The sequence below is a fragment of the Ahaetulla prasina genome, chromosome 1, assembly GCF_028640845.1.
Source record: "Ahaetulla prasina isolate Xishuangbanna chromosome 1, ASM2864084v1, whole genome shotgun sequence".
Classification (NCBI taxonomy): Eukaryota; Metazoa; Chordata; class Lepidosauria; order Squamata; family Colubridae; genus Ahaetulla; species Ahaetulla prasina.
The window spans coordinates 56,661,768-56,686,534 of record NC_080539.1 but is presented as its reverse complement, the minus strand read 5'-3'; the positions used below and the strand labels follow the sequence as shown (position 1 = coordinate 56,686,534).

The 24,767-nt window shown below is 39.2% G+C and overlaps 1 protein-coding gene across 7 annotated transcripts in view; it reads right to left on the bottom strand.

Moving 5' to 3' along the window:
* RPS6KC1 (ribosomal protein S6 kinase C1) overlaps positions 1-24,767 on the bottom strand; it is a 103,701-nt gene that overhangs the window by 55,392 nt on the left and 23,542 nt on the right. For 6 of the 7 annotated variants that reach the window (XM_058165375.1, XM_058165378.1, XM_058165377.1 and 3 more), the window contains 2 exons: positions 23,667-24,029; positions 4,780-4,901 (listed from right to left, as the gene is read on the bottom strand). In XM_058165375.1, the coding sequence (XP_058021358.1) occupies positions 4,780-4,901; positions 23,667-24,029 (485 nt within the window). Of the gene's footprint in view, positions 1-4,779; positions 4,902-16,162; positions 16,398-23,666; positions 24,030-24,767 lie in introns of those variants that run through there. The other variant, XM_058165382.1, reaches the window with a different exon arrangement.

Sequence of the window (24,767 nt, the reverse complement as noted above, 5' to 3'; positions counted from 1 at the left end):
CGGTTGACATTAAGTTTAAATCTATTGGTTGCTCTTGTATTATTGCAATTAAAGCTGAAGTAGTCTTTAACAGGAAGGACATTACAATAGATGATTCTATGAGTTAAACTTAGGTCTTGTCGAAGGCGACGGAGTTCCAAATTTTCTAAGCCTAGGATTTCAAGTCTAGTGGGATAAGGTATTTTGTTGTTTACAGAGGAATGGAGAACTCTTCTTGTAAAATATTTCTGGACACGTTCAATTGTATTGATGTCAGAGATATGGTGAGGGTTCCAAACAGGTGAGCTATATTCTAGAATTGGTCTAGCAAATGTTTTATATGCTCTGGTTAGTAGTGTAGTGTTTTTGGAAAAGAAGCTACACAAGATTAGGTTTACAACTCTTAGAGCCTTTTTTGCTATGTAGTTGCAGTGGGCTTTGGCACTTAGATCATTTGACATGAAAACTCCAAGGTCTTTAACGGGATGGGGGTCATCTGTAAGGTAATGTCTATCAAGTATTTAAATTTAATTTAAATTAAATTAAAATTTTAAAATTTAAATTTTAAATTTTAAAATTTTAAAATTTAAAATTGGTTTTAAAATTTTAAAATTTTAAAATTTAAAATTTAAAGTGGTGTTAAATAGTGTTAAATAATTTAAATAAATTATCAGTGGTGTTAAATATAAATTAAGGCTGCCTGTAAATATGAAATTAATTACAGTAGCAACATTCCTTCTGATATGGCAGCTTAGAAGTGAAGTATGGGTTCTTCTTATATGGAGGCCAATCTAAAGGCTGATTAGTCTGTGAATTAAACGAAGAAGAAATAGCTTGATGAAGTCTTAACATTTTCCCAAATCTTCAAGAGCAACTTCAAGGGGAGGAGGGGTGAGAATGAAATGAAATGAAATGAAATGAAATGAAATGGGATGGGATGGGATGGGATGGGATGGGATGGGATGGGATGGGATGGGATGGGATGGGATGGGATGGGATGGGATGGGATGGGATGGGATGAAAGAAAGAAAGAAAGAAAGAAAGAAAGAAAGAAAGAAAGAAAGAAAGAAAGAAAGAAAGAAAGAAAGAAAGAAAGAAAGAAAGAAATTATAGGCCTTTTGCCTATTTTATTACCTAGGTAGAATTACTGAAAGAATTGGGACAAAAGGTTACTTCTCCACTTTCAAGGAAGTTTTCCCCATTCCAACCAGTTACAGAGCAGTAATGGCTAGGACTTGGAATGTTTTAAAAGACAGAAAACACTGCTATAATTTTCTGTTTTCCCTAAACTTTTCACTTGATAAATACTGATAAGCACTGCAAGAAGCTTATTCCAATCTGCCTGGATTATCAAAAATAACATACGTATTGAGAATAAGAGTGCCTCAAATTTGCTGTGGGTTGCTTTTGGTAAATTTCAAACATATACATTTTCCATTTTATTCCAGCTTGCACCCAGTTAAATTTATCCCAGAGAATGTAAAAAGGAATACTGGGAAAACTGGATTTTGAAAATGCAAGGCTAAGGCTAGGTTCTACACCAAAACTTATTTATTTATATTTATTTATAATTTAATTTCTATACCGCCCTTCTCCCAAAGGACTCAGGGCGGTTTACAGCCATATTAAAACACAAAATACAAATAACAAATTTAAAGCAAAGTTAAAAACAAATATTTAGTAGGCCGAATTAATTAAAACGGTCATCGACCGACATAAAACCCATATTAAAATTACAATTTAAAAAATTTCACTTAGGCTAGTCCCGCACGATGAAATAATAAGGTCTTCAGTTCACGTTTGAAGGTCCGGAGGTCGGGGAGTTGGCGTAATCCCGGAGGCAGCTCATTCCAAAGGGCCGATGCTGCCACAGAGAAGGCTCTCCCTCTGGGGGCCGCCATCCGACATTGTTTGGTCGACGGCACCCTGAGGAGACCCACTCTGTCGGAACGCACAGGTCGTTGGGAGGCTATCGGTGGCAGAAGGCGGTCTTGTAAATACCCCGGTCCTAAGCCATGGAGCGCTTTAAAGGTGGTAACCAACACCTTGAATTGCACCCGGAAGGCTACCGGCAGCTAGTGCAGGCTGCGCAGGATAAGTGTTATATGGGAGCAACGCGGTGCTCCCTCTATCACCCGCGCAGCTGCATTCTGGACTAGCTGGAGCCTCCTGGTGCTCTTCAAGGGGAGCCCCATGTAGAGAGCATTGCAATAGTCCAGGTGGGAAGTAACGAGGGTGTGAGTGACCGTGCGTAAGGAGTCCCGCTCAAGGAAGGGGCACAACTGGCGAACCAGGCGAACCTGATAAAATGCTCCCCTGGCGACGGCCGTCAAATGTTCCTCTAAGGACAGCCAATCTTCCAGGATAACGCCCAAGTTGCGCACCCTCCCCCTGGGGGCCAATACTTCACCCCCAACAGTCAGCGATGGCGTAAGCTGACTGTACCGGGACGCCAGAACCCACAGCCACTCTGTCTTGGAGGGGTTGAGCTGGAGCCTGTTCCTCCCCATCCAGACCCGCACGGCTTCAAGACACCGGACCATCACCTCGACGGCTTCGTTGGGGTGGTTCGGGGTGGAAATGTATAGCTGAGTAAACTGTTATTTGAGCCTGGGCCTCTCACATCCATTCTTTTACATCCTGGATTCTTTTGCTATACCATTCTGCATAAATAGGTGGAGTCTCCTTCAACTCACACTAGTGACAAAATAGTGATAAAACAGTACTAGTGACAAAATAGACAGATTACCTCTTGTAATTACGCAAATTTGCACATAGAATTCACTGTTGTGTAAGGAAATTGGTCTTTCATTAAGCAGATCAGTATTATAAGGCTGGAAAGAACCCTAAGGGAATTTTAACTTTAGTCTACAAATTAAGTTAAAATTAAGCAGTCCACAGGAGTAGGGGGAACCGAGGAATCCTTCGACGACTTCTATTGCAGGAAGAGATTTCCCCCAGTTTTTTCTCTCTCTATGAAAACAGGCTTAAAAAGCAGATTAATTGCTGTTCAGTTCAATAGATTATTCTTCTGTATGTTCACCCTGCACCATTCCCCTATCTCCACTGAAGAGCTTGAGCTATTATCAGGATTGTTTAAAGTAAAGCCAAAGACTCTATAGTCATTTTGTGATCCAAACGGGAACCTGAAATTTTAGCATTTCTTCACCAGTGCAATCATCAACAATCACACAAGAGCTGTAGAAAAGATTCCAAGAGTAAGAACAAAAAGATCCCAGGGAGGTTCATTTTATTATTTCATTATATTGTTGATGTTACTGAGGTAGAGTAAAGTCAAGATTTGTCAAAGGTTCTTGGGCTTGGAATTTAAGAAAAAAATACAGCAATACTACAATACTTTCAATACTACAAATTCCATACTAATTCTATCTCTTTTGTTAAAAAAAAATCCATGTAAAAAAAATCACAGAATCAGAAAGTTTCAGTATTCAGAGATGACCATCAAGACATCCTTTATCACATCCACCCAGATACCTTCTCTTCTTCAGTGTTCCCAATCTGCTTTCTCCAAATCTGATCTCGTGATCATTTCACTTTATCTCAAATTATGTCTTTCTTCACTGTTTGCATTCTGAGTGCAGCATTTTTTGTTTTGATAAACTAACTTCATGGAAAGCTCAATCTGATCAGGACCAAAGCATTGTTTTGACCCTTTCTCTCCTCCTCCTCCCAGTAAGAGAGGAGTTTAATAAGTCCTCACTGGTATCAGTAAATCAGACTGCAGAGAAGAGCCATAGAGTTGATATGGGGACTGGAGGCTAAAACATACGAAGAATAGTTGCTGGAATTGGGTATGTTTACTTTAATGAAAAGAAAGACAAGGGGAGACATGATAGCAGTGTTCCAATATCTCAGGGGCTGCCACATAGAAGAGGGAGTCAAGCTATTCTCCAAAAAACCTTGAAGGCAGGACAAGAAGCAATGGATAGAAACTACCTAGAAGCAACCTAGAACTAAGGAGAACTTTCCTGAGAGAACAATTAATCAGTGGAACAACTTGCCTCCAAAAGTTGTGGATGTTCCAACACTGGAAGTTTTTAAGAAGAGATTGGACAACAATTTTCTGAAATGATATAGGTTTACTGCCTGATCAGGGGGTGGGACTAGAAGACCTCCAAGTTCCCTTCCAATTTGGTTATTCTGTTAATCTTTAGTTTAGCAATGTTAATTTCAGGAACACAGAACACGTTCCAGATTGGACTGCAGCAAGAGAAGAATTAACACTCCGTGCTTACCACACCAAGATCCCAATCTGAGACAATCCCGTCCCTAATTATTTCTCTAATACACACACAATCTGTAGTCAAGATAACAGATTGCCTGATCCTCACAAATAAGATCTAAGGATTACAGCCATCTTCTCTAAATTCAGGGTTACAAAAATCTCTAGCAATTTACTTGTTCTTATCTCACTAACAAGGAAAAAATTAAAAAGTGTTTTCCTTAGCTATGTATTATGATGCTAATGCTGATCTTGGCTTTGATATTCTTTCTTAACTAGTAATGGATAAATATATAACATTTCTGAAGAATCAACTAGGTCCAGAAGACTGAGGGATATTTTCCTTCATTATGTTTTTAGCTCTTTATTCCATATATGCATGTATTTATTTATCTAGCATAAACCATATTTATTTATTTATTTATCTATCACATTTATATTTTTGATACTGTTAACCATAAAGAAATTCAATCAGTTGTGAAGGAGACACAACATATGTCCATATGTGTACAGCAACACAAGAAAATTAAATTATTTTAGAAATAAAAAGAACCTACACCAAATATTGAGCCATCTTCTGATGAGGGTCTACAGTAAAGGCTGGAAATTTTTTCTGCTCTCATCAGATATTCTGAAGTCTTCCTCTTCACTGCTTCACGACGAGTTGGACTTGATTCTCCTGTGTACCATAAAGGAATATATTTATAAGCCTGAAACCTCTGCAACAATTTCTTTTTCAGTTACGGTCTGATAAAAGTGGTCACAATAGACATTTTAATGCCTTCTAGCTGATCCTATCACCAAATGGCTACCACAGGATGTTCATCAAAATTTGGCTACTGTAGTAAGAAATTACATCACTAGACAAACGTCTGTGACAACATCTGAACACCAAAAACACAAAATAATGCTCCTGAATCCATTTTTTTTCTGTAATAGCATCCTATTTCACAGAAAGTTTATGGAAACACTTTCACCCTTCACTCCAATCATGCAAGATCTACTTATCCCAGCCTTCACTTTTTTCTATACAACTGTTCTACAGATTCCCTAATATGATCCATATAGTCATATATAATATAATATAATATAATATAATATAATATAATATAATATAATATAATATATTATAATATAATATAATATAATATAATATAATATAATATAATATAATATAATATAATAATATAATATAATATAATAATATAATATAATATAATATAATATAATATAATATAATATAATATAATATAATATAATATAATATGACTATAATATGACTATAACGTGTAGCCCTTCCAATCCTAGACCCTGTTTAATTGTTTTCTCTTCCCACCTTATTTTTATTTGTTTATACATCAAATTTAGTTAGTTTAGTTTAGTTTATTCGTATTTGTATACCGCCCTATCTCCCAAAGGACTCAGGGCGGTTCACAGGCAGATAAAAACATTTATGTACAAATTAAAATAACCATTAAAAAACTTATTCTAAAAGCCAAAATTCTTAAAAAATAATATAAATATTAAAACCAATTTAAAACCCCTATAAATTTAAAATCTAGTCCAGTCCTGCACAGATAAAAAGATGTGTTTTAAGCTCGCGACGGAAGGTTCGGAGGTCCGGAAGTTGACGGAGTCCTGGGGGGAGTTCGTTCCAGAGGGTGGGAGCCCCCACAGAGAAGGCCCTTCCCCTGGGCGTCGCCAGACGACACTGCCTGGCTGACGGCACCCTGAGGAGTCCCTCTCTGTGAGAGCGCACGGGTCGGTGAGAGGCATTCGGTAGCAGTAGGCGGTCCCGTAAGTAACCCGGCCCTATGCCATGGAGCGCTTTAAAGGTGGTTACCAAAATCTTGAAGCGCACCCGGAAGGCCACAGGTAGCCAGTGCAGCCTGCGCAGGATAGGTGTCATACGGGAGCCATGAGGGGCTCCCTCTATAACCCGCGCAGCCGCATTCTGAACTAACTGCAGTCTCCGGATGCCCTTCAAGGGAAGCCCCATGTAGAGAGCATTGCAGTAATCCAGGCGAGACGTCACGAGGGTGTGAGTGACCGTGCATAGGGCATCCCGGTCTAGAAAGGGGCGCAACTGGCGCACCAGGCGAACCTGGTAAAAAGCTCTCCTGGAGACGGCCGTCAAATGATCTTCAAAGGACAGCCGTTCATCCAGGAGGACGCCCAAGTTGCGTACCCTCTCCATCGGGGCCAGTGACTCGCCCCCAACAGTCAGCCGTGGACTCAGCTGACTGTACCGGGATGCTGGCATCCACAGCCACTCTGTCTTGGAGGGATTGAGCTTGAGCCTGTTTCTCCCCATCCAGACCCGTACGGCTTCCAAGCACCGGGACAGCACTTCGATAGCTTCGTTGGGGTGGCCCGGTGTGGAAAAGTACAGCTGGGTGTCATCAGCGTACAGCTGGTACCTCACACCGAAGCCCCTGATGATCTCACCCAGCGGCTTCATATAGATGTTGAACAGAAGGGGCGAGAGAATCGACCCCTGCGGCACCCCACAAGTGAGGCGCCTCGGAGCCGACCTCTGCCCCCCTGTCAACACCGTCTGCGACCGATCGGAGAGATAGGAGGAGAACCACCGATAAACGGTACCTCCCACTCCCAATCCCCCCAACCGGCGCAGCAGGATACCATGGTCGATGGTATCGAAAGCCACTGAGAGGTCTAATAGGACCAGGGCAGAGGAACAACCCCTATCCCTGGCCCTCCAGAGATCATCCACCAACGTGACCAAAGCCGTCTCAGTGCTGTAACCGGGCCGGAAACCGGACTGGAACGGGTCTAGATAGACAGTTTCATCCAGGTGTAAGGGAAACTGATATGCCACCATACTCTCTACAACCTTCGCCGCGAAGCGAAGGTTGGAGACCGGACGATAGTTACCTAAAACAGCCGGGTCCAGGGAAGGCTTCTTGAGGAGGGGTCTCACCACCGCCTCTTTCAAGGCGGCCGGGAAGACTCCCTCCACCAAGGAAGCACTCGTAATTGCCTGGAGCCAGCCTCGTGTCACCTCCTGAGTGGCCAGCACCAACCAGGAGGGGCACGGGTCCAGTAAACACGTGGTGGCATTCAGCCTACCCAACAACCTGTCCATGTCCTCGGGAGCCACAGGGTCAAACCATTTAGAAACCACCCATCTCACTCAGATCTGTAAGATCACTCATATCTCACAGAGATGTGAATTTGATATATGTCTCTAAATTCTATAGAAAAAAACATATTAAAATCTGATACAGGTAGTCCTCGACTTACAACAGTTCATTTAATGGCCGTTCATAGTTACAACAGCACTGAAAAAAGTGACTTTTGACCTTTTTTCACATTTATGACTCTTGCAGCATCCCCAGGATCACATGATCAAAATTCAGATGCTTGCAAATTGACTCACATTTATGATTGTTATAGTGTCCCGGGGTCATGTGATCCCCTTTCGCAATCTTCTGACAAGCGAAGTCAATGGAAAAACCAGATTCACTGAACAACCGCGATACTAATTTAACAAATGCAGGCATTCACTTCACAAGTGTGGCAAGAAAGGTCGTAAAAATGGAACAAAATTCACTTAACAAATGTCTCACTTAGCAACAAAAATTTGGGCTCAATTGTGGTCATAAGTCGAGGACAACCTGTATTTCAATAAAAGGAGGCCATTAAAACAAGGCTAGAATAATCCAATTTAAAAGGGGAGGGGGAGGGTTCTCCAAGTGTTAACCAATCCCAGGGTTGCGTGATCCTCTGAGATCCCCATGCAAGTCAACAGAGCCAAATCTTCAGACTCTTCCGAAAGGACAGTGGGCTCTTGCCTTGAGCTATTGACATTTATTTTCCTCTCCATTCCAATGTTAGTACAAATATATCCGCATGAGATAAATGAGAAATGTTTTGTTTTTGTAAAATCTTGCCTATAATATAAAAAACCAATCAATCTTCAAACTCACACTCCTATACAAGAACCAATTTTCACAAAATTTAGCCGTCTAGCATGGAGGGGTGGGGAGAGGGGAGAAGCACCTTCACATAGATATAACAAAAAAAAAGTGTTTTCATTTTTTTAGGATTTTATGATGTTCTAATGGGTGGCTTAAGCCTTCAGATTCCCTTTAATCTTAAAAGATTAAAAATAGGCACTCGTATACCCAGAAAGAAACAAATAGACATTACAAAATCTAGGGATTAGCTATATAATGTTTAATAGGTTATGATAGCACCAAATTCAATGAGTGAATTCTATCCTCTTTTGTTCCTCCTTTCTACTTTTCTCAGATACTCACTCACTGGACTAGGAAGTGTTGCCAAATTTTAGATTTTCATTTTACTATCTCTTACATGCGTTGAATGTTATACATAATGAATCAGTTAATATCTCACAATGTAAATATTTTTAATGTGCTATTTTCAGTTATTTCTTGTTTCTCCTTAAATGAAAGAACTATAATATCAATTCTTTATAACAATTAATTTTTGTCCCTATAATAATAAGATCCCTGCTAAAAAAATGCCTCTAATTATATTGCTAGAAACATTAAAAGCCAAAATTAATGATTTTCAAATATTCAAGTTCACATTGCCTTCATGTGTCCTGAGATTTTCAACAGAATTTGAAGTCACATTACTTCTGAATAATCCTTGAGATTTTTATGCTTTGAGATTTTTTTAAAAATATTAAAAAAAACACATCAGGAATATGTTAGGTATATTAAAGCTTTTAATTAGTCTTTATAGCACAATCAAGCAAGGTCATCTTTCCTCAAACAAAATATTCATTTCCTATTTAGATGTCTTCCTTGATACCAGCAGATATTTGTGTTTCATTTGATGAAGATCAGAGGGTTTTTTACCTGAATCAGACTTTTATAAATAAGGCAATGTTGGTTTATTTTTTAAAAAAGATCGTCCTCTGAAGAAAGATATAAAAAGTGTGATAATGCTGATGACAGAGACCTTCAAATAAAAACCCTTCGAGATTCCTCAGTTTCTCTCTCCCTCTCTCTCTCCCTCTCTCTCTCTCTCTGCCCATTTGCTATACTGCAGCTGTGCCTCGCACAAATTCACATGAATGAAAATATTTAGGCGAGAAACCACCCCCTTAGCTTGTTTTCCATATGACTTTCCTGTAATTATTTTGTAATCTGTTCGCACAACAATATATAAAAACATCTGCAAAAACAGGTAATTAATGTGTCAAGCTAAACTAATGCATTTTTATGGTGGCCATGCTTCGTCAACTGTAATTATAACTCTTTTTAAGCAAATGATGATGTGTTTGTTGCAATGTGAAAGTGGTTATTTTAGATGCTCTGTTCGCCATTCCTGCAAACAGAATATTAAAAAAGAAAAGATGAAAAATAACTATACTGCTACCAAGCAACACATATAGGCTTCTAGCCATTTTTAGTTATTTGCTGTTTCCATTGCAAATCATCCTGTATGTTAAAAAAAAAGAAGAAGGAGGAGAATTTTCCTTTATTTGCATCAGCAGCTGAGTAGGTTTATATTTGCTGCAACTATGCTAGCATAACACTTGGGTTCGCGCATCGTGGAAAGGATAAATATAGGCTCCTAGCCTGGCACCTGAGCCAGCTTCAAGTGTGAAAAGGCTCCACAATCTTCTCAGTGAATATTGGTGAATATATGCGATGTTGATGACAGAAGTATTCTGAACATCTGGGGCTAATTGCCATTTCTAAAAATGTAAGAAGGGCCTTGTGAATTAAGCCAAATCTAATCCAGAATGGACCCAGAATGGACCCAACCAGGGGTATCTGAGAAACTTACCAAGAGATACAGAAAAGTTATAATCCTCTTCCATGTTTTTTTTCCAGCAGCTGGTTTCCCAGGCTTTCTGCCTAGGATTCTAAAATCAGTCATTAAGCCTAGTAGCCACTGTTAATCTGATCCTCTGTTCCAATTCACTTTTAAAACTGTCTAAATGGATGACCATCATCACGCCTGAAGTTAACAAATACCAGTCTAACTGTCATGAAAAACAAAAAAAAATTGAATTGATATCAATTTCGAACCTCCCTCCGTCTTCTTTTACATTGTGAATACTTTGTCTCATGTGGCTCAGAAGGGATTAATGAAGTTTGCTGTGTTTTTAAATTATCTCTAGTTTAGCTTGTTGTCCAAACTGTAAACTATGTTTGATTGTAATTATGGTTAATCAAAATAAAACAAAGTCATAAACTCTTAAATGAAGTTGGCTTCTTTCCATTTATCCAAGTTAAGAGTTATATCATTCCTCCAAGGTCAGACAGCACAGCAAGCTGCAGTTAATCTGAAATGTAAAATGAAGGTTATGGGTTTGTTTGGCTGGTTGCTGTGTTGAAGAAGGTGAGGAGACCATCAAGGATAAAGCTTGTCTAGATTTGTTCTGCTGACTTTTACTAGGGATTAAACATTATTATCATTAAATAAATTATGACTAGTAACAAAATAATATCATTAATAAAAATATTATCTGTACTGTCCACCAATGAAAAAGAAGGGAAGAATTAAATTAAGACATAGCATGTCTTAAATTCCCATTGTTTGTTTATAAAGATACATTGCTTTTTAATCAAATTGAACTTGGCATACAATAAGCATTACTGAAAATTAATAGCAATGCGTAAAATTAGTTCGACTGGTTAACTATTTCGAGCAACTAAATTAAAATATAGAATAAAAATTATGTCACTAAACTCCAAATTGATGGTACTCAATTTGTCACTAAACTCCAAATTTTGCTGCTGAGGTCATGCTTATTAAAATCAGGCTATTAAAAGTGCTATCGGCAGCAAAGGCAAGAGTTCATTGGGCTCACTGGGTGAGGGATAAAATGTGTAGCCCATCTGATGAAAGGGTAAATTTATGGAGCAAACAAGGAATTAATTCATTTATTTGCATTTTATTTTAGCAAAACATAGGGGGGGGGGAAACTGTACCACCAAACATGGGCATTTTTGCTCCTAAAATTAAGCCACCCAAATTGAGAATACTTTAAAGGTTGCAAGACGAGGTTAAGTGGGGTTCTTGCAGGTGCAGATCGCCCACCCTGATATAGTGTGATATTCATACAACTCAGAAAAATAATAATCTAATACATGGACATGCTCACCATGTATGAAGCTCAACAAGTTTAGAGAAGTTCTGCTTTTAGAGAAGCTAATGAATATCCATTATGATGATATTTTATCTGGCAATATAGCTTTAAATTGTCAGACAGTATATGTCAACAATGCATTCTTATCACATTCATATACTTGGTCCATAATATATTATTTATGGAGTAGCTTAAAAAATTTAAGAGATGTGTAAACCTAAATATGAAATGCTCACTTATTTAGAATTGTTAATATATATTTTACAACCACTGTCAATTTAATGCTTTGCACCTTCATTCTACCAATGGAACTAAGAGATATTAATTTTTAAAATTATTATACAGCCAGCAAAAAAGTGACAAGACAATTGAAACCTAAATGAGATTTTTTTTTTTTTTGTATGTATGTGTCAAATGACTTTCCTGAGTAGGCTTCAAAGCCAATGGAAAATCGGAAAAACTGTTTGTTTTATCAGTGAAGGTCTCTTGCTTGTTAATTTCACAGCAGAAGCTTCAGGGCTCAACAATGGCAAGTGGGACCAGGAATCCTCAGTGCAGAAGTTCATTAATTCAGGAGGGACCAAGGTTAATTTGCTCATCAATAAGTGTCAATGACATAATAAAATGTTGGGGGTTGTTGTTTCTCTAAGCAGATGACACAAAATATTTAACTTGGGTTTTTTATTATTATTATTTTTACCTTGCCTTTATACCACTCCAATCTAAAAGATTTTGGGCCATGGACAGGATTATAATATAATTTATGATAATATGATTTATCTATAATAACATCATAATATAACATTATAAACTAAAAACAGAAACAAATATTAGACAAACACCCGTAATTCTTCACAAATGGCCAAATATCACTGAAATAAATGTCTTTGTGCTTTTTGAAATGTCAGGAGAATAACAGCAAAGTATATCCCCATTAGGTAGAGGCTACTACTGAAAAGGCCTGTTGAGTCCCGATCTGGGGCTCGCTATACCTAGGGGTGGTAGAGGTGGGGAGGGCACAAAGCAGCACAAATCAGGGATGGCGATCTAAACGACCTGGCCAGGACAGCAGTCATTGACAAGTGTCCCGTCGCAGCAGCAGCAGCAGAGGAAGGTGGCCAAAACCCATAAGGCCCAGGCTAACAAAAAACGGGCGTCCCACAAGCCGTTTTGGGTGGGGGACCGGGTGTACCTCTCCACTAAGTATCTCAAATTAAAAGTACTGTGCAAGAAACTAGGCCCAAAGTTCTGAGGGCCTTCCCCAATTGTGCAGGTGATCAATCCTATAACCATGGAACTGAAACTTTCACCCTTGCTGGGGAAGGTGCACCCTGTGTTCCACAGAAGCCTCCTGAAACTTGTAGAGGAGGCCAGCATCTGGCCCCTTCCCCAGCCGCCAGGGCCTGTAGGGGAGGATAGATTAATCCAACTATCTCCTATCTTCCAGTTGTGGTCCTGGTAGGGGGGAGCCGCCTATCGAGTCCTGATCCGGGGCTCGCCATACCTGGGGGTGGTGGAGATGGGGAGGGCACGGAGCAGCACACATCGAGGATGGCGATCTCAACAGGTGAGGCTGTGGTGGGACACATCAGGCAAGCGCTGACCAGCCGCTTGTCAGTGGGCTACTCTCCTGGCCAAGTCTCCGCAAGTGACACTGACAACGAGACACGTGGGTGGCATGAGGAGCAGTGAGGCAGAGGAGGCGATGGGACTTCTGGTGGCAGCGCTACATAGCTGCTCGCCAGCTGATCGCCCTTGCAACTGTGCATGCGCCTCCAGCTGGGGTTCCCAGGAACAAGAAGCACGTTGCCAACCCAGGTGGCTGGATGCTGGGCAACTGGCAGGTGTGTCAGGCAGGCCAAAGGGCATGGCCCTGGATTATAAAGTGCACTGGGAGGCATGAGCTCCCAGTGCACGGAACTGGGTGTTATACTCAACATGTACCAAGGCTCCGGCTTATGGTTGAGGATTAAAGTCTGGGTTACTGAGCTGCTTGGTTTCCTGTGTGTTTGCTTTGATCCTCCCTAGTCCGGGCCTGGACCTTTGAGAAGGCCTTTCTTCTGGTCCGTATCCTTGCTCTAGGGGTGGGACTTCGAGCAAGCCTTTTTTGCTTGGTAGGACTGGAGGGACAGAATCATATTTAGCAAATTAGTCCTTGATACAACCTGGCATCCTGCCCTATACTATGGCAAATCTAGACAGCATATTAGAAAGCAGAGACATGATCTTGCCAACAAAGGTCTGTATAATTTTTTCAGTAGTAATGTATGGCCCTGAGAGTTGGACCATAAGAAAGCCTGAGGGCCAAATAATTGATGCTTTTGAATTGTGGTGCTGGAGAAGACTCTTGAGAGTCTCTTGGACTGCAAGAAGATCAAATGAGTCAATCCTAAAGAAAATCAATCATGACTGGGTTTTTTTTAGAAGGATAGATACTGAAGCTGAAGCTCAAATATTAGCCACCTATTGAGAAGAAAGGACTCCTTGAAAAATACCCTGACACTGGGAAAGATTGAAGGAGAAGGGACTGCAGAGGATGAGATGGTTAGATAGTGTCATCCATGCAATGAACATGAATTTGGACAAAGTCCAAAAGAAAAGTGGAGGGCAAGGGAGATTGGCATGCTATGGTCCAAGGGTTCAGACACAAATTAGCAACTGAACAACAACCATACTTTATACAGCTTTATAGAAGATAGCCAGCATGTTGAACTGGGCTCAGAGGTCAAGTAGAAACCAATGGTAGTTTTGACTTCTTTGACATTCTCCTGTAGAGACTGTTTCAAGAGTCTTAAAGCCTGCCCACTCTTTGAGTTATCCTGAATCCAGACTTGATGGCTTCTGTCACTCTAACTCAGGGTTTCTCCTTCCTTGGGGAGGTGCAAATAAGAGACCCAGGAAGAACCTCTGAGTTCCACTATTATACAGAATACAGAACAACAGAGTTGGAAGGAGCCTTGGAGGTCTTCTAGTTCAACTCCCTGCCTAACCAGGACACGCTAAACCATTCCAGACAAATTGTTGTCCAATATCTTCTTTAAAATCTCCAGGGTTGGAGCACCCACAACTTTTGAGGGCAAGCTATTCTGATGAATTGTTCTAGCTGTTAGGAAATTTCTCCTTAGCTGTAGGTTGGATCTTTCCTTGATAAGCTTCCATCTGTTACTTTTTATCCTGCCCTCAGGTGCTTTTGAGAATAAGGCAACCCTCTATACTTTGTGACAGCATCTCAAATATTGAAAGACTGCTATCATGTCGCCCTGGGTCCTTCTATTTGGTAGACTAGACATACCCAGTTCCTGCAATCCACCTTCCCCAAAACTTCTTTGTATTGTTTTCATTGTTCATTTTGGTGTTGGGTTTTTAGGGGAAGCGTTTACTTACAAGAGGAGTAATGGCAAAAAGGTTAAGAACCCCTGCCTTAATTAGTGCTTGGCAGCTTGGTTGGGAAGGATTTAGGTAAGCAGGGATATATCTCCCTCTCCCTCTCCCTCTCCCTCTTCCTCTCCTTCTGTGTGGGTGTGGGGGGGGGGGTTAAAGAGCAAATGTTCACTGTGACCAGTAATGTTTTGCTGCTACTTGAAATTAATTGGGTCTCCATGTATTCCACAAGAACCTAATGTGCTTCCATGTTTGATTGAAAGTGATTTCAGTGTTTGCCTAATTGGTGAGTTGCCATAAACCAGATCAGGAAATGTATGTCACAGGGGCTTCTTCCTTTCGTTTAGAATCTCTCAAGACACAAGTAAAATTAGCTTTCTGAAAAGATAAGGCATTCTTATTTGACTGTTGTTTAACAAATAGAGTTAAACTGGCACGAGATAACTTTGTAAAGGCTGCCTGCAGTTTTTGTTGAATTTCAGTCCCTGGGATTTTAATCAACCGGGTGGGGGGGGGCAGCAGGTGTCCTCAGAAATAGCTTCTCTATTTTGCTAAGGAAATAAATATGTGTCAAACCTCTTCTTCTTCCAGAGTAAGTTCTGGAGTAAACAGGAGGAGGTTATTTTCAAATCCATGTTCCAAGGTAGCTCAGCTAGACCCCAATCACAGCAGCAGAGAACAAATGAGAAGAGTGAAAAGGATTCCAGTCTCCTTTGCATTCTGTTCTGGAAGAAGCGCTTTAAGCCCAGCACAGAAAAAGTAGCCAAGAAACAGAGTAGCATAAGAGGAACTTGTTAGGCAACAAAGAGGAACCCAGCAGACGCCTGATCCTGGGGAACCAGCTTGAACAGGGAATGCACGTTCAATAAGGGACTGCAGGAAAAATATCTGCATTACATATTTCCTGGAAGATATTGCAGTGCCTGATTTATTTATTTATTCTTGTATCTGCAAAGCCGATAGTTTGTCCTCCTCTTCTACAACCGCTTTAAATAATTATCATTTCAATCTAGGTACAACTTGATGCAAAGCACTTCTATATAAGTAATCAAAGGAAACCTGCTGCAAGAAAATCACATGTGTGCTTCACAAGCCATAACTGTAATCTGTAGAGAGTGGGTATACGCCAGAATGCTCTGTGAGAAGCAAGGGTCTTCTGATCTTTAATAAAAACATTTGCCTTCCAGTTTTGCGTGATGTCCCACAAGGCAATTGATTTTTTAAAAAAACAACAACAACATCCATACAGAAAGTAATAATAAGAAAATACCAACAGTGAATATCCTTTCATTGGAAAGAATTTTCAAAGTCTGCTTCTGGCCTCCTTTCCAACCCATCTATAAACGTAGGGAAGGGATTGATGTGATGCACAGTTCATTTGAGGACTTACTAGAAAGAATCAATTAACAAAGAGTATTCGCTAAATCAGAAGGCAATAAATGGGCCTGGAGGGGAATACCAACCTTAGGTTGCTCTTCATATTAATAAGCTCCAGCATCGGCTTTACAGATGGTCTAGATCATGTTCTTCTCTAAAACTGGTGTAGCAAATTTCAGTCAGAATCCAGGAGGATTTATAGCAATCTTCCCTATTCTGATGCCTTCTGGATGTGCTGAGATTTTAATACTCAGATTTCTTAGCGAGACATAAAGGGGCAGGTGACATCCAAATACCGTACATAGAAGGCATCAAGTTGGTGACGGCTGATTCAGGGCATCAGTTTGAAGGAGGCATGCAGGCAGCTAGAAAGCCATTCTGTAGAAACACAGGGGCCTGAATCAGATTTGATGCTAAAAATTATTTTAGCTAATATCTTTGCATACTGTACACCAGAATTTCACCTACCTGCTAGATGGGGAGGGAGAGTTTGGGGGGAGGAGACATCACATTTCCTTTTTAATAGCATGCTAGGGACTGTACTCCTGGTGAAATATTGAATTTAAGCTTAATTAAAATTAAATTATTTAAATACAATTCACATAATTACTCTCCACTTGGTTCTGAAAACAAAAAACAAACCCCAAAACACAACACTGCTGAAAATTTTGTCATCTTGCTGCCAAATCTGAGTGGAGCCAGGAAAGATACATGCGGCACGTACATGTAACACATAGGCTCTGCCACTCCTCTTACAGAATCAAAAAAAGAGGGCCAGAAGTAGGCTAATGGAAGCAGCATAGATTCTGGGAACAACAAAACTAGGTTCTTTCATTAGCCTGAAGGATTATTGTGTGTCCTTGATTAAACCTTAACCTTGCTGTCAGCAAAAATCAAAAGTCCAGATGAATAGCTAGGCCTTTCCAAACCAACACTTTGATTTCTGAGCAGGGAGAATATTTCATAATGGGGTGCTACAGCCAAGAAATCCTGCTGTATCTCCATATAATGTACTATTCCCAATGGGAAGATGCAGAGAATAATTCTTTGGTAGATCTTAACATTCTGAAATTATGAAGAAAAGGGTGTTTTGATATTGAAATTTTAAGCAGCAGAAGTATTTTGAAAATAATCATTAACTTCTATTGATATAGGTATATACAAATTCTTTCCATCCTTCCATCCATGTATATTAATTAGATTCTTTTCTCTGCTTCTTTCAAGATAACCTCATGAATCTCCCAGGACAGTCCTTCTCTAAGTGTGTTTATTTCTAAAATTCATTAACATCAATCTTGTGAAGGTTGAAGCATTTCTGGCAACCTTGGGAGCATTCCAAAGACATCTATATGCTCATCGAAGACGACAAAATAAACTTAGCTTGAAAACTTTTTTTATGCATTTAACATTGCAGCAGGCGTAACTTTCTACTAAAATACAGAATACAGAATAACAGATTTGGAAGGGACCTTAGAGACCTTCTAGCATAAACCGTGCTCAGGTAGGAAGCCTTATTCTATTCCAGATAAATGGCTGTCCAATCTCTTCTTAAAAACCTCCAGTGATGGAATACCCACAACTTCTGGAGGCAAGCCATTCTACTAATTGATTGATCTAACTGACAGGAAATTTCTCCTTAGTTCTAGGTTGGATTTATCGTATTTATTGATTGATTGATTGATTGATTTTATTTTCTGCCTATCATGCTGTGAGAATATTCTAGACAGCTTTTTTTTTTCTTTCTCGTTGTTAAGTTTCCATCAGTGACTTCTTGTGTTGCCTTCAGATGCTTTGGAAAATAAGTTGACATTCTCCTCTCTGTGAAGCCCCCCAAATATTGGAAAACTGCTCTCATGTCATTCCTAATCCTTCTCTTCAGACACACAAACACACATACACACACATATCCTATAATTTAAAATTAGGACGCATTTAATATATTAAAGGAACAATTATTGTCATGACAAAACAAACAGAAATTAATCAGACTAATCCTACTTCTAACTTATTTTACTGATACATAGAGGCTCCTTTTTTCTACCGTATCCCTAATGAGAAGAATTTGGGTGAAGAGGTTAACATTCAGAAAGCAGTTTCTCAGTCCTCAACCAAAGCTTAATATATGATGCATTTCACCCTATAGTGACAGGCTGATCACTTTTCTTGGAAACACTTCTAAGTGAAAAAGTGACAAGGGAGAGTAAGCAACATCTACAAAACAACAGCTATGGTTTTCAAATAACTCAAGAGTAAATTTCTTGAGTCCTGAGAGCCAGTTCTGGCAATATTCAGTTAGCTAACTTCATGACCAACATTCCACAGCCCCTGTTAAAAGGTTACAACGCAAGGAAATACCATATTTCTTTGCTTTTCGGTTTCTCTTATTGGACTAGGTGCACATTTTTGTTGAAAAAATGTTTTATGCAAAGAGAGGAAAATAAAAACACAGGAGTCTGTCAACAGGCAGTGCTGTTATGTGATGAGGAAATTCTGATCACAGCTGGCCTCCTTTAATAAATGTGCATGCAGCACATTTACTTTTGCCACAGATGTGCATTGTTTTGTTTCATCAAATCATTCTCCTTCATGAAAAGTATTACCTGTATCCATTCTTGTTTTTTTCTTTTTTCTAATAAAATTTTATTAGAAAATACGATATTTGGACTTCAAATTCTGTTAATTTCAATCAGAGACTGATTTTACTCAGAACACTCCCAAATAAATCTGGCATTTTTTACCAGAAACTCTATAAAGCGTGGTCTTTAAAGAAAGGGGTGGTGAGGACATATTTATCCCCTGAATTTGGAGTAGTAAAGGCACTTCTGTTTGTATCTGGCTGCCACAAACATCCAATATATTCCTTACAAAGAAACTACTAACAAGCTCTTCTGTTCAGGAGATGAAAGAATGAAGGGCCCAGAAGCATCCCCTTGAGTTAATATTTCCTTAACTCAAATACATAATTTCCTGGGACTGATGTAATGGTATGTGGGAATGACTGCAGGAGACAAGAGGGAGAGCTGCAGACTGGCCTACCAGTGTATAAAAGATATTTTAGGCCATAGAAGGAGGGACTGTGGGGAAAATGTTTCAAAAGGATCATCCCTAGTTTTCTGGAGAGTAAAAGGAAAAGATTAGACATCTTAGATTAGATAATTAGACAGCTAACATGTGGACCTAAGAAAAGAAGTGGCTTCTTTAAGGACCTGTCAACAGATATAGTGAATGTGGCCATAAAACTGGCTCAAACTGTGCTTCCCATTTCAAATACACTTTATCTTTTTGCCTTAAGGAACAAAAAGTACTACAATGGTCTGGCAAGAGCCTCCTTGAACAACATCTTGCTCACTGCTACCAACTTACTTCTGTCACACGAAGGCACAGAGAACTGTTAATCAGCAGAGGATGGAGCGCAAATAGGCTTGGTGAAGGTACTATTAAATTATTGGCAAAGCTGATCAGGAATTTGGGACCTGTAAGCTTAACGTATCTGAAGGGTGTCAGCTCGGAGAAATCTTCCTTAATGGATCAGAGCTTATTGGGATATAAATTACTACAAGGAAGATCCTCGGAAGATAAAATGTCTGAAAATCACTTCCACCATCCTGAATGGGAATTAAAGAATATCAAAAATGTTGTTGTTTTTCTAAAAACACTGTTAACTAATGTTATCTTCAGGAAGACAAGAATGATTATAGAATACTTTTATGCTGGAAGCAACTGCAATTCAAGTATTCCAAATCAGACTGGCACTGGACAGCAGTTTTTTCTTTTATTAAAAAAACAAATATTTCTATCTCTGAAAGCAAGTTCAATACACATATGTCCAAGAATCAGTCCAAGATAAATGTCTATGAAGAAGAAAAACTGTAGCTCTTTAGTAGGACACATACGTGGGACACCACCATCACCAAGGACAAGATTCAATTTCTAGCTAGTGTAGACCATATACCAAGAAAAGTGAAACAACATGACTTGTTAAAATATGACAAATTGTAAAACAAAACAAAAAGAGGGAGAGGAGGGATTATCTATGTTCAGATATAGATATCAGATAAAGTTTGGGATATACCTATTCTACGTGCTTGATGCCACCATGTGGCAATAGCTTGTATTTATGCCTTTAGTAGAAACTGTAACCCTGTTTCTTTTTCAAGAAAGCACACAATCCTATGTAATGTTTGTGATTCCCAAATTAGACTCAGCTGTAAAATAGCATCCTGGTCAGAAGTTAAACGAAGAGACTGGAAAGAAGGATTCAAAAAAGATCAAGGACAGAGGTACCAGAAGATAGTTTTCTCACAACAAAAGGCAACAAGAATGGAGAAAGTCATTTGAAGTCTCAGCCTTTCTTCCAGTTTTTAACACAACTCTGGGGGAAAAGCTGAAATAAGAGAGTTACTGACTCTAAGTCACCTAGTGAGATTTCTCAGCTGACAGTGCACTTCAACCAGGGAATCTCCAATCCAAATACACACTATAACTAACACACACTGTTAGCTCTCATTATTAAGTCAGCATTACCGATATTAATTGTAGTTATATTATAATAATAATAATAATAATAATAATAATAATAATAATAATAATAATAATAATAATAATAATAATAATAATAATAATAATAATAATGTTTTAATTTGTATACCGCCCTTCTCCCGAAGGACTCAGGGCGGTGAACAGGCAAATAAAATACAAACAGAAACATACACCATAATTAAAACAACCCTTAAAAAACTGATTCAAATTTGCCAGAAAATTTAAAATAACATTACACCCCATAAAATTACAGAAATTTAAAACCCATCAAAGTTCAATTAAAATTTAAATTTAGAATTTAAAATCAGGCCAGTCCAGCCATACGAAATAAATAGGTTTTAAGTTCGCGGCGAAAGGTCCTAAGGTCAGGTAGTTGTCGAAGCCCGAGGGGAAGCTCGTTCCACAGGGTAGGAGCCCCCACAGAGAAGGCCCTCCCCCTGGGGGCCACCAGTCGACACTGTTTGGCTGACGGCACCCTGAGGAGTCCCTCTCTGTGGGAACGTACCGGATGCTGGGAAATAGAGGCCGGCAGTAGACGGTCCCGTAAGTAGCCCGGTCACATTACATATTGCTATGTAATGTTACAGAAAGCTAGAATGGCTTAGGTGCTGGAGTAGGACTGGAAAGATTCAAGTTCTAGTACCCCCTTAGGCATGGAAGCAAGCTGTGGAATCAAGTTGACCGTGGTCCAGCCATTTCTTCTCAGCTTAAATCAATGCCAAGCTCTGCAATAAGCAGCTGATAAACAAACCCTTGTCACTGTTTCATGGATTAATAGTTTCACTGTAAAAACTAGGTGAGTACAATCTTAAAAAAGTAATCCCTGCAATCATGCAGTGCAAACAGGTAAGACAACTATTAGTACAACATAGTATTTCTCTGGTAGTATCAACAAACTCAATATACCAGTGATGAAATCTGAACCAGTCTGCCACCAGTTCACTGGCTGCGCATGCGTGCTGCGTGCCAAGCTGTGCTGCGTGTGCGTGCATGTGCACTGCACACCAAGCACATGGTACACATGCATGCACACTGCCCACTAAATGCATACTGCGCGCATGCGCATGCACAGTACGCACCAAAAGGAAGCTTAGGAAGGTAAGTACAACAGCGAGGGAGGGATCAGCTGTGCCGCACAATTTAGATTCACTAGAAAGTAGGATTTCCTGCTTTCTAGCAATTTTAAATTGCATGGCACAGCTGATCGTCAGAAATACTGGTAGCTTTTTTTTACTACTAGTTTGCCCGAACTGGTAGTTTTTATCACTACCGGTTTGCCTGAACCAGTGCAAACTAGTAGCATTTCACCACTGCAATATACCATTACTATACACTTCCAGAATATGAACAAATACTGGCTGTAAATCTGTCCTCTGAAATAATACTCCTCTAGATATCTCTATGATGTCTACCTTACCAGTCTTTAAAGAAAGCATTAAAGCATCTTCTATAACTTTTATTATACTGGTTCATAACTTAGTGTAGTTGGATAGAGGAGAGAGTTTGGTTACTTCTTTGTGTGATACTATCTATTGGGTTTTATTGTTTATAGCATTGTTTTGTATATGTTAAACTGCCCAGAAGATAGGGTAGGGTAGGGTAGGGTAGGATTGGGTAGAGTAGGGGAAGGGAGGGTAGGAGGTAGGTAGGTAGGTAGGTAGGTAGGTAGGTAGGTAGGTAGGTAGGTAGATAGATAGATAGATAGATAGATAGATAGATAGATAGATAGATAGATAGATAGATAGATAGATAGATAGATAGATAGATAGATCCATATTTGATAGTACATAAGTCTCCAATTTTATTTGTGAAAGCATACTAGTTTCACTCTTTAATTAATGTAAAAGCCTGGTGCAGAGGATGGGAACTATTTTGGCACAATTAGCTTGTTAAGAAACTTGGGACATCCAAAAATACTACCTTTCAGTTATCAATTCATATTCAGTGGAAAGGATTCTCTTAGCCCCTAGAGAAAAATAGAAGACTTTGCCTTGAGCACCCCCCTGTGGGCTCAGATTAGAACTTCAAGAAAGGGTTCTTTACATTGTGTCATAATAAATCTTTATATGCTGGGAACAATGTAGGGTCCCTCTAGAAGTTGTGCACTTCTCATCTTAAGCTTTACTTCTATTTCTGATTATTCATACTGGAGATTTTTTCTAAATCGTGTGAAATAATCATGATATGAAATAAAGTAACTTCAATTTATGGTTTATAAGGTGGTTTGTTTCTGCAAACCAAAAAGATAAATAATACTATAGGCTCTGAACTATTGCTAAATTGTGGTTAAATAAAATTGGAAATGAAAGCTTTGAAACTCTCATTGTAATGTATATGTCAAAAACAGAGCTAGAATTTTACCTATTGAAGTTATGGAAGTAAACTTGTTGGTCAAAAGTTCCTTGATCCTAGCAAAAGCCACTGAACTGATTTGGGGAAAAAAAATCTACCAAAAACCTCATCTGCTAAACCTGCCTCAGAGGAATAGATCAGATAGCAAACAGCAATCGGGGATTATTTCACCCTAAGTAGAAACCACCTTTTCCCCTTATCAGCTGGTACTGCCAAACTTATCAGAGGGAGAAGTCCTTCTATTATAGTGCTGTCAAACTCGCAGCCCATGGACTGGATGCGTCACACACTGGCCACACCCACGCCCGGTTTAGCGAAGGGGGGGAAAGTCCCGATACGTCATGTGATGTCACCGTGATAATATGAGTTTGACACCCGTTCTATTGCATCTGATCTTCAATCTGCTAACTTTTGTAACTAAGTAACCTCCTTTTAATGCATTGGATGGCTAGCTTACTTGCTTTCTCTTTTCTTTCTGCATGCTGACTTTTAGCCTGTAAGCCTATAAGTAAAGTATCATTTCTGGTTTTTTTATAAGCTTTTCTATTTCAACAAAGAAAGAAAGAAATGTAAAGTGACCTAGGATGACTTTTCTTTTTCCTTTAATAGCCAATTATTTAACTACAATTCAAACTTTTTGCATAGAGGATAAAGGCTTAAGTCAATTAAAACAAAGTGTTAAAATAAATGAGGTCATACCTTGAACTCCTTCTAAAAGCAGATCAACTCCTTTTCTATAAAAGCCAAATGCAGCTTCATAATCTTCCTCTTCCTCCTTCTTCAAGGCCAGCTTTATCAGTTCTCCAGCTTTGTCCAAGTAATCTCTTCTGCCAAGCTTGGCCTTCAAACTCCCAGTGAATAAACCCCGGCTCTCCCTCTCACTTTCAGATTTGCTCCATTCATGATCTAAAACGGCAGATGCCAATACTGGAGGTTCAGCAGCAAAGCTGAGACCAAGTGATGTGCTGGGGGAATCCCGGTTAGATGCCATTCCATCATCTAACTCAACGAGAGAATCTGCATCAATGGTCAAGGAAATCAAGTCACTGTCACTGGATAAACCTGTAGTGCAACAAAAGAATGGCAAGGGAAGGAATTAATGGTCTTCTCCCTTTATCCTCTAAAGAAGCTCTACTAGCAAGTCTTGATTTAGAAGGTGAGCACAAGAAGTATTCATGAAAGATATTAACTATTTTAGCCTTAGATCACTGCCTCTAAAAAAGATAGTGGTCTTTCTTTTATACGGTGATTAGGATAATAGATGTGATGTACTTTGAGCACCCAATAAACTATATCCTAAACTCTAATGATGATGAAAATTCTTTGATGAAGATCATATAATTTATCATTTATTTTTGTTCAACCTAAATTATATAATTTATAATCATCACTCTAATGATGATGAAAATTCTTTGATGAAGATCATATAATTTATCATTTATTTTTGTTCAACCTAAATTATATAACCAATTCCACTGGTGAGTAAAAAACAAATGCTCTGCCAGGTGAAACTAAATCCCCATCTAGTTGAGTATTTAATTCATACTATGGCTCAAGAAAAGCCCACTGGAGACCATCACTCAAGCTGCCCAGCAATTAATTTTGAAAAACCTATGGCTACAGAGGTAGAAGTACTACCATGTATAGGCAATATGTCTTGCAATCGGGGACAATTTTTCCGGTCTGAATTTATTTAATTTTCATCCAAATCATTCTACATCAGTGATTATTATCAAAAAAAACTTGGGATGCCACTTCTATAGGTCCATTTGAAGAAATGCTCCTTTTTATCTCTCCCAA